The sequence below is a fragment of the Adelges cooleyi genome, unplaced genomic scaffold, assembly GCF_023614345.1.
Source record: "Adelges cooleyi isolate 19-005CV unplaced genomic scaffold, UGA_ACOO_1.1 ACOO_flye_CR_arks_rails_tigmint_CR_PRNA_8, whole genome shotgun sequence".
Taxonomy (NCBI): Eukaryota; Metazoa; Arthropoda; class Insecta; order Hemiptera; family Adelgidae; genus Adelges; species Adelges cooleyi.
In genome coordinates this window covers 1662311-1670413 of record NW_026096513.1, presented here as the reverse complement: position 1 = coordinate 1670413, position 8103 = coordinate 1662311, and the positions used below count along the sequence as shown (strand labels likewise).

General features: G+C 27.0%; 1 protein-coding gene across 1 annotated transcript; it reads right to left on the bottom strand.

Annotated features, from left to right (window-relative positions):
- Positions 1-338: 338 nt before the first annotated feature.
- On the bottom strand, positions 339-7160 carry LOC126845634 (serine/threonine-protein phosphatase 4 regulatory subunit 4-like). The gene is made up of 16 exons (XM_050584415.1): positions 6755-7160; positions 6503-6656; positions 6362-6435; positions 6195-6301; positions 5762-6123; positions 5582-5670; positions 5118-5321; positions 4893-5018; positions 4637-4813; positions 4093-4198; positions 3717-3842; positions 2759-2964; positions 2513-2690; positions 2394-2451; positions 1037-1543; positions 339-964 (listed from the first exon to the last, which is right to left on the bottom strand). Exons 1-16 carry the CDS (start codon positions 6761-6763, stop codon positions 946-948), a joined length of 2502 nt encoding a protein of 833 aa, XP_050440372.1. The 5' UTR covers positions 6764-7160; the 3' UTR covers positions 339-945.
- Positions 7161-8103: the final 943 nt, after the last annotated feature.

Sequence of the window (8103 nt, the reverse complement as noted above, 5' to 3'; positions counted from 1 at the left end):
CGTTTCTATGAATAGTTAAAAAATTTAATTAAGTCAAAACTGTATTTTAAGGAGTGATATGTGATTAATAAAAATAATTATACTCATACAATTAAAAATTTATTACTCTGAATGCTTAGTAAAAAAATTTAATTCAACATAATAATTGAAAAAAAAATACCAACATGTCTTCTGAGAAAATTAACATAATACTGACTAAAATCTTTGTAACATTTTACACAATTCATGTCTTGGGACATGTATGTGTACAAATTATAACTAAACATAAACATTTGTTTCTAAATATAACAATCTAGAAAATAATTACAACAAATTACAGTTAAATAAAAATTAACTATATAACACTAAAATAGGTAAGAGTAAATAATAAATGCTATGGACGCAATATAATCTTTGGTAGATACATTTTACCTTGACAATTTTTTTTTAGATTTAACAATGGTAACAGGTTGACATAAATATATGGTTATCTTTTATAATAAGTGGATAAAAATGTTGTTGTATTTTTTTTTTGACAACAGAATGGTTTATTATATAAATCAAAATAAATAAAATGTGTTTAGTAAAACACATGAATTAGTAATTTAAAAGTACACAAGAAGTTTGTGGATAATAAAGTAAAATAATTAAAATTAAACAGCTATATTCCATCTACTATCCCCTATATAATCTAAAAAAAAATTTGCGGTAAATAGTTTCAATTCTATTTATTCTTTAAATACTGTCAAGGTAATAAATTATAATTAAAAAAAAATAATTGTACCTGAGTTTTGTTATAAAATATTAAAAAAAGATACAAATATTATATAAAAATATTTCCATGTTAAAAAAACCAAATAAAAATATAGTTATATAATCGTATACTGATAATTTATCACAGCTCAGAATTTTCAATTTGGCGCAAGATCAATAATTTCGGATTCTAACACAGTGGAAAACCGACATTCATTTACCTTGTGATTTTCTGGAATAATTGTACAAATAATGTAAATAAATTATTTATACTAACAAAAATAATCAAGGTAACAAAGTTTACCTAATTGGAAGACGACTCAAAGGTTGTTTTCTGAATGTCTTGTCTAACGTTTCGTCGGACAATGACTTTTCTGGTTTTTTATCCGCTCCGACGACAGGATGATCTCCATCCACATAGCACGACTGTGGTCTTTTATTTGAGTATTTCACAAGGTTACCGTTAGCGTCTTTCGTTAGTTCTGCATTGGTATTTGACATGGCTGGTACGCTTAACCGTTTGCTACGGTTACCACCCTTGTTGCCATTTCTTTTGACGACATTTGTCACTCGAGTGACCACCTGTTGTTGTTGATTACAGATGTTCGGTTTTCTTTGAAAATTAAAAGACATAGGTAACGCTCTAGCTTTTTTCATGGGCAAAAACGATGATTTTTCCTTGTGTATTTTGCCGCGTGATTGTTCTCCAATTATCGGTTGCTGTACAGGAGTAGGTATCTTGGACGATGAATGTTCAATCATTTTGTTAATGGAAACACCAGTGTCTTTAATAAACTCCGATTCTAACATGCTATATAGAAAGAAAAAAAAAAGAATGAATATCACAATTAAAATACTTTTATTTTTGTGGTACTGTTTTACAATGATGCATTTTTATTTGTGTCCGTTAAAACTACTATTATGATCAAATCACAACACTGAGTTCCTGGTGGCATATCGGTTGATCAGAAATCATAGTGTATCCTAACCTAACCCAGGACATCTTTTTAAATAAACATTTCGTCAAATTCTTGCTATTAAAGAAGTGGTGTTTTTCGAGGTTTAAAAGCATATTTTTTGAAGCTCCATAAAATTAAATAAATGTATATTGCTAGAAAAATCTCTAGTTTTTAAAAATATTAGTTAGTAATGAAGCTAAAAAGAATAAAAATGACAAATAAAGTGATATAGTAACAATTTTAACTATTAACTTAAAAATGTGATATGGGCAATTTAAAAAAAAAAAAACAAATAATTTTACAACATAAATGTTTAAACAAATAATTATTTTAAATAATTTATTACATTGAACATCTTCAATAATTTTTTTGTAAAATACATATTTTACAAATATATTACATTTTGTTTTTTTTACTATTTTACTATTATTTATAGTTATAAGTTTTTGATTAAATACTTTTTAAATAAAAAAAAATTATACCTTATATTATAGTATTTAATTTATTATAAACCAAGTACCATTTGTTATACATATTACAGGCTCAAGTTTGGTTTTATTAGTTTTAAAAAGTATTAAGTGAACTGTGTGAAATTATTTTTAGACATTTAAGTATTGTACGAAGCAAAAAATTGAAATTATATTAAAATGTAATTATTATCCTATTAAACTAAAAACCAGCTAACAATAAAAGAATACTTACAAAGCTTTTTTGTCAGCCAAACCTATTTTTTCATTTTCGTTCGATGATGTTCGTGGACCTTATAAAATAATATATTTGTCAGTTGTTATAAACAATCACATTCAAATTATTTTGCTCACTTTTTTCTGGTTCATTATGAGACATTTTTTCTTCAATGAGACTTCTCAAAAATATTCCACCATTTTCTAAATTGATGCGCTCACATGACTTCATAAGTAACAGACGAGACTCTTCTCTAAATTTTAACATGTCTCCATCAGTGTATGTACATTCTGATTCTGGTTTACTATTTTTACCCTACAATAAAAGAAAAAATATACACATTATGTATTTTTTAAATTTAAAATAAAAAAACAAAAAATTACTCGAATTAGAAGAGTGACAGTGACACGGCAATATTCTAAGTTTTGTAGTTGTCCTCGAATTGTGCGATCCTCGTCTGTCATTAGTTGGTTTATTATGCCATTTAAACGATTCAATAATATTTTTTCAGTCGCTGTTGTAGAAAGAATGTTCACTAGTCTGGGCATAATCGTACATAAGCCGTATCTTATGTTTTTTGTTTTATCATCTGAAAAAAAAATGTCATTTAAGTAACCTTTAAAGTAAATAAATCAGTATATTAATTAATTAACAAATGAGCTTTCTTAAGAAGTGTTTGTTTTATAGAATAACAATAGCAAATATACATTAAAAACAGGCGCATATCCAGAGCTGGGTGAGCCCAGGCCAATCCAAAATATTCAGCAATAATGATTTTTTTTTATGGGTCATTGTCATTCAAGTTACTATTTTTTAATTATTTTAATAGTTTTCTAAAATTATATTTTATCTGTATAAATCGTGCATGGCAATTGGCGAGTAGCAGTATAAAATTATTACACTCGGAATTAATCTACTTATATGAAAACATCAATAGTCGATGAAATTTCTGATTACAAAATGAAAATTAAATATTTTGATATAAATTATATCCTCATAGGAATGAACCCAAATTTAAACATAGAACTTATTAAAGCTGTTGTAGCCTGTAATCTAAATTCTTAAATGTTTTTGACTTTCATACATTCATAGTATTGCCAGTAATTCTTACGAAGAACCATTTTCTTGACAATTTGAAGGCACATTGTGATTTGGGGAAAAAAATATTTGTAACAGAATCCAATTGTAAAGAAATTTATATTTAATTAAAAGCATGGGGGAGTATCGTTCAAATCCAGAACAGAGATTTAACTTAATGGGCTTTACAAAAAATTAATCTAGTATTAACAATAAATTATTAGTTTTTATGTTACACATTATAAATTTTAAAATTGTCATTACCAGCTAATGACAGCAACGGCATTAAAAAATGTTTCTTAAAGTATGCAGCGGAAAAAATATTCATGGCTTCTTGACATACAAATACATAAAAAACTCGTTTGTAAAAATTTGAGTTGTTCACAGTGCCTAAAACAAAATAAAAAATTAAAATACTAAAAAAACCTAAAATTAATAATAATAATATTTATAAATAAACATTAATAATTAATGTTTTTTCGTTATGTTTATTATACAAGTTTAAAAAGCAAAAAAAATTGGTGACATTTATATAACAAATTTAAATCTATGAAAACATTAAAAAAAATACCATTAATTCCCTTAAAAAAAAAAAAACAGTATGAGCTAACAATAACATTTTTTTAAATGTAATATTTACGGTCAATAAGATTTTCCCGTATTAATGTTCTTTGGTCTGCATCAAGATTGTAACGTAAAATTGTCAACAATAATGTACATACGGCTTCTTTAATTGGTTTTTGCCTCTGAAATATAAAACACAATATTATATACACGATCATAAATACAAATGTGGCTAACAACAGAATTAAGGTTAATTAGAACAATAATAATAATTTTTTTTTTTTTTATTATTTTAACTAAGACTATCCAATATTTTATAATTAAATATTAAGTTTCTATAAAATGTTAACTTAATTTTGTATTTAACTTAAGTGATAAACTTTTCATCTTATTTTCAATTTTTTATTTTGTACTAGAAAATGTTAATAATATAAGTGATTAGGATTAGATTAGAATAGTAGTTTTTTTTTTTTTAAGAGTATTATTTAAATTTTTTCAGACAAAATGTGAATTTACAAATACGTGTACTCATTACAAGTAAATAAAACTCTGCTAATAAATGTTAAAGTAAAACACCCTAACAATATTTATTGTGCAACTTTAATGTGTCAAATACTTACAACAGTGTTGAATCTATCGATCATCACTTTTCCAACGATATATACTAAATCGGACGAATAACACGCCGGCAATACCATTATCTGATGCAAAAATTCTGCGTATAATCTCCAGTTGTATTGCGAGCACAGATATTCTTCTAACTGCATTAACGACTTTAAAACTTGTTCTTGATATTTCTGAGGGGAGAAAATATCAAACACAATGTATTCATTTTTAAATAAAAAATAAAAACTACAATAATGTGAAAAATATTACCATTTTCATTATTATAAAACTTAAATTCGGTATCATTATTTTTAAAACACGCGTGTCTCTTTCAGTTAACAATTTCATCAAAACTGTAGAAATCAGTACAACCTTGTCATTCAGTGATATCAACACCTAATAATTTCAATAATAGTAGGTAATATTAAAACTCATACATACGAATGTAATACAGTTTACCGACCGAGTTGTAGCTACTTAAAAAATCAATTTTACCTCTTTTATAACACTTGCTAAGGCTATTCGTACTTCTACATATTCATCAGAAACCAGATCGACCAAGTGATTAATTAAATAAATCAACAACGTTGTGCTGCTCTTGTCTGAAGATGTAAATAAAACTATGTCTGGTAAACTGGCAGCACAAAATGTACGAATAGACCAATTCGCGTAAGATATTTCACTGATAGAAGAGTTATCCTATGAAAACAAAATGAACAATTATTGTACAATTAAATAAAATAAAAATTCTGAATAACATATAGTGATTTCTTTGTTTTTCTAAATATATAATTAGACAATTAATTAACGATAAGATAATAATTTTTTACTAAAGATAATAAAGGGTTCAATTTTGTAACTTATTGGTATTTTATTGTTGTTGAAAATATTTTAGAACTTGATTAATTTAAATAATCAACAAAATAAAAAATAATAACAAGTGATACATCAATACTCACGTTAGGGCATAGGCATGGCACGGTTTCGACATCTAATAGTTCCACATATTTATTAATGAACCAAGTGACATCTTCTAATTCTAAATAGTCTTATAAAAATCATAATAAAAGAAACATTGTAACATAATCAACAAAGTTAATGCTAATATTATTTTTAAACAACATTATTTTACTACTAACCTTTTAAAGCTTTACAGATAACTCCGATATTCTTGGAAACTGTTATAGTCAACAAGTTAGCACTTTTTAAGTCAGTATCAAACAGTTTCTTTACCAAAGGCAAAATAACGGAAACTATTGTTTCATTAGGGAAACACGGTATAATATCAACAATGACATCAAGCAAAGCTACTTTAACTCCACAATCGGCATTATTGGCCAAATCCACTATAGCCGGCAACAAGATACAATCGTTTGAATCGTTTGTGTTCTCTTTAAGAATTGCACCGACTTTACTCAACTCTTGACATACGGTTTTCCTTACCAGGACGCTTTCGTCTTGGCAGAGTGACAAGATACACGGCCATATTTCACGTTTTACACTAGAAATAAAAGGAAAATTTCATTAATATTTACAAATGCCAAAATTGTACTATTATTTTAATAATCTCACATAAAACTATTTAATTTTGTGGCAAGAGAACCAAATATCCTGCAGCTTATCAAACGCAATGCCTCAGGCTTAGAGAGTTCACTCCGCTCAATAGCAAATGGTAGAATCTAAAGCAAAAAAAAATGTTACCTAAAAAGTTGAAGTATTTTATTTTACAAAATATGTACCTCTTTTTGTAAACAGTCTGTAGGTAAGAACTCGATGAAGTCCAGTAGAGTGTCAAGCCACGTGTTAGTAACACCTATGGACAAATAATTAATACCAATAATAAATATTACTGACTAAACAAATTCTATTTCAAAACTTACAGTCATTATTTAATGTTGAGTTGTCTAAAGCAGAAAGTATGGTGGACAAGAATGTCTGTTGGAATAAATCAGCTGATAACAGTTGTTTTTTCAGAATGTTTCTCATCGTTTCGGTCGTTTCATAATGAAATTCGACCAGTTCCTTTGATTCATTCTATAGGAACAATTCAAAAATAAATGTAAAAAATTGAAATTTATATATAATACAAATGAAGTTACAAACAATAAAATATAGATCAGTTAGCTACTTACTTCTTGCATTATTTGTATAGCAGTTATCAGACATAGTTTGTCTTGCTCTTGTTGTTTATAAATATATTTTTTATTATTTTTTTTTTTACAATCACTTCTTTGTTGAAATTAAAATTACATCCTATTCGAGCAGATACTAATATGGATGGAGACAACAACAGTTTGAAACATAGAGTTAGACGACGGGAACGTGTGTGCGTGTCCGCTGTGCTGCAGGTAATCCGTGTGTGTTTATTTCTGGAATGACTGACAACGAATGATCTGCTCTGCTAAGATGAGGGGGAGACGAGCACCAAAAATAAATAACGATTATGTACACAACAGAATAGAACACGTCCGGTATAAAATAAAATACGAATGGAGTCGTCAACCGCTTTCAAGTAAAATAAGTGACACATCACATTAGGCGGTTCGACACATTATCTTATCACCATAATATATTATTATTGTTATTGTTTGTTATCAGTTGATAACGGTCAAATGATAACAGTTTTTGATAAGGAATTTACATCATAAATCATAACATACGCGGCATATCATGTTTTCAGTTTTGCAATTTGAATATCATACTTTATAATTTATTACATAGTATAATACATCACGGCCTTAGAAGATAAGGTAGGTAACTCCGCTCTCTCCTGACCATCTCGACATACCCGCTTAGTAAGGCAACAATGTTTTCAGAATTCACCACTAGCGTTAAGCGTTACTGCAGCTAAATGGTTTTATACTTTGTAGGAATGTTAAATAGGTACCTAATAACACAATAAATACCACCAAATATAATTAAAAATCGAGGAAATTTAAAATTTAATTAAAAAGATAAATATTTATTATTGAATTTATGTAAATATTTTTGGAAAATATTTTGTAACGATCAAATATACAAATCTTCTTTGAGGGCTGGTGAGAAAAGTCATCTTAAAAAGAATCTTAAATCATGGAATTATATTTTATTTTGTAATAATTTCCTAAGTATTATTATTTGAAGAAATCAACTACTAAAAACATTTAATGAGTTAGTAGATCCAAATAATTTCACGCGTATTAGTTTCAATGATCGCTTTAGAATTTTTATAAAATTGCTTTATATTGTAAATGTGGTCATAGTAATCGGCTCCATTTTCAACCCTTGCCAATTAACCCATTTTATGGGGAAAATATTGAAACATTTTGAGATTATTATTATTTATTGTTCAATTTAAGCATAACAGTAACCTTGATATATTGAATAAAGACAAGTGCGCAGTGCGCTTTGTTCTTACTGTCATTATTATATCAAATAAATGTGGTATTTCAAAACTAGTTGTAAAAACTAAAAACTATTTGCTTTATTGTGTTTACCTAAG